Source organism: Brachyhypopomus gauderio, chromosome 5, assembly GCF_052324685.1.
Source record: "Brachyhypopomus gauderio isolate BG-103 chromosome 5, BGAUD_0.2, whole genome shotgun sequence".
In the NCBI taxonomy this organism is placed as follows: domain Eukaryota; kingdom Metazoa; phylum Chordata; class Actinopteri; order Gymnotiformes; family Hypopomidae; genus Brachyhypopomus; species Brachyhypopomus gauderio.
The window spans coordinates 8,501,963-8,504,462 of NC_135215.1; the positions used below are offsets into that span (position 1 = coordinate 8,501,963).

Consider the following 2,500-nt stretch of genomic DNA (forward strand, 5'->3'; position numbering starts at 1 on the left):
ACTCCCCAAACTGAGTACACCCTCACTGTCTACGCCATCTACCCTGGGCACATTGGAGAAGCTGCCACTACTATCACAGAGACCTGTAAGTGCAAGAAACCATGTGTTTTTGCAACAGACCATATACTGTATAGTGTTTGACATTCCCAGAAAGGCTTAGGAAGGCTAAGAAATGTGTGGTGTAGACGTTGGCCTGTGTCCTGACACTGTCCCGTGTCCTGACACTGGCCTGTGCCTCATTGTCCACATGCCCTGTTGTGTGTCCTCTCTTATGTCGTGTGACCACTGGCGTTTCTTGTGTCCACTGGTGTTTCTTGTGTCCGCTGGTGTGTCAAGTGTGTCTGCAGGTGTGGTGTGTGTACGTCCTCTCATGTGTCGTGTGTCTTCTCATGTATTTTAGGTATGTCCTCTCATGTGTCAAGTGTGTTGTCGAGTGTGTTATGTACATGTCCTCTCGTGTGTTGTTTGTTTTTCCGCTGGTGTGTTGTGTGCGTCTTCTCATATGTTGTGTGCGTCTTCTCATATGTTGTGTCTTGTGTGCTGTGTCTTCTCATAGGTGTGTCCTCTCATGTGTTTTGCGTGTCTGCTGGTGTGTCATGTGTGTCCTCTCGTGTATTGAATGTATGTGTCATGTGTGTCTTCTCGTGTGGTTTGTATGTCCTCTCATGTGTCATGTGTGTCCTCTCGTGTGCTGTGTGTCCACTGGTGTGTCATGTATGTCCTCTCGTGTGCTATGTGTGTCCACTGGTGTGTCATGTGTGTCCTCTCGTGTGCTGTGTGTCCACTGGTGTGTCATGTATGTCCTCTCGTGTGCTATGTGTGTCCACTGGTGTGTCATGTGTGTCCTCTCGTGTGCTGTGTGTCCACTGGTGTGTCATGTGTGTGTCCTCTCGTCCCAGCTCCCGTGCCACCTGTAGCAAACTTCCGTGTGGTGGAGGAAGGACTCTTCTCTCTGCGTCTTGGCTGGACTGCTCCAGCTGGTCCCATAGACTCCTACAAAATCTCCATCCCCAGAAGTGAGTATTGTTCTTCCAGTGTTTATGACAGTGGCGGGGAGAACCACGTCCTCAGACGTCTCCTGCACTTAAGACCCACTGTCACAGAGCTCATAGCACCTGTTCAGGTGATGTTCAGTATCAAGCGCTGATGTTCAGTATCAAGCGCTGACCAGGAGCGATACTCCGCCCTCCCTCACCGTGACCCGGTTCTGCTCCTTCAGCCGATCGCCCGGGACTCGCCTATGAACAGGTGCTGCGAGGCGACGCCTCCTCGCATGTGATTGACAGCTTGCAGGAGGACAGGACGTACACAGTCAGCATCTACGCGGTGTACTCCGAGGGTCCCAGCGAGTCCGTGTCCATCACTGGGAGAACATGTATGAAGCTCCGTCTCTCTCCTCTCAGTCTTCTCTCGGCCTTTTGGACTTCTTCTACTTCTGCCTCATTTTGATTTGCTTTACAATCCAGTTGGTTTTAGAAACAAATGTAAAATCACTTCTGGACCAGGAATTAGGGTTGTGGTGTTGTAATTCTCCAGCCTGGTTTGAGGAGCACGTCCATAGTCTTGGTCTGGTCATGCAGTCTGAGGAGTTATTAGTCAAACAGGGAAAAGTTCTTCATGAGGCAATCTGAAATAATACATATCTAATCCATGCAATAAATAAATAAATAAATGTACTATTTGAGATTGTTGCTATAAAGACCTGCTCATACAGCTATAGTCATTTAAAAATAAATTCAAACATTGCTTTGTTCCTGACTCAGTCTTGGCTAAGGTAGTTTTGGACTCTAAGGAGGTCTTGGACTACGTATTATGCACCGTACTGAAGCATCAGATGAACAGAGATGTCTTACGTTTCCATAACAAACATTCATCTGAAGGAATCTCAGAGGTGGAATATTTCATTTCTGTCCTGTAAAGGACTCAATCCATTTCTGTTTTTCTTTTCACCGTGGCTCATACATTGAAATTATAATGGTGGACCAATAAATAAACAATACAACTGGTACCTTATTGGATACAGTGTTAGGGATGGTTTCTCCACTAGGGGGCAGTAAAACATTTAATCGAATGAATAGCATGTAAAGCAAAAGGTCCTTCATGCAGCTTCCATTGTTATGTGTTCTGTTCATATTATCAGTAAACTGAATCACTTCCACTGTTATGTGTTCTGTTCATATTATCTACAGTAAACTGTATCACTTCCACTGTTATGTGTTCTGTTCATATTATCAGTAAACTGAATCACTTCCACTGTTATGTGTTCTGTTCATATTATCTACAGTAAACTGAATCACTTCCACTGTTATGTGTTCTGTTCATATTATCAGTAAACTGAATCACTTCCACTGTTATGTGTTCTGTTCATATTATCTACAGTAAACTGAATCACTTCCATAATGATTCTCCTTTGCTGCAGTGAAATCTGTACCAGTTGAGCAGCTGTTGGTACAAAACGCTACTACAGACACGGTGCAGGCACGCTGGCTCTCAGTGAGGG

General features: G+C 45.4%; 1 protein-coding gene across 3 annotated transcripts in view; it reads left to right on the forward strand.

Moving 5' to 3' along the window:
* The window catches only part of col7a1l (collagen type VII alpha 1-like), a 59,200-nt gene that overhangs the window by 19,015 nt on the left and 37,685 nt on the right, over positions 1-2,500 (forward strand). For all 3 annotated transcript variants that reach the window (XR_013130826.1, XM_077005358.1, XM_077005359.1), the window contains exons 8-11: positions 1-85; positions 900-1,016; positions 1,220-1,375; positions 2,420-2,500. The exon at positions 1-85 is cut by the window's left edge and continues 45 nt beyond it; the exon at positions 2,420-2,500 is cut by the window's right edge and continues 36 nt beyond it. Coding sequence is in view for 2 of the 3 variants with exons in the window: in XM_077005358.1 (XP_076861473.1) it covers positions 1-85; positions 900-1,016; positions 1,220-1,375; positions 2,420-2,500 (439 nt within the window). In the remaining variant the exon portion in view is untranslated. The remainder of the gene's footprint in view (positions 86-899; positions 1,017-1,219; positions 1,376-2,419) is intronic.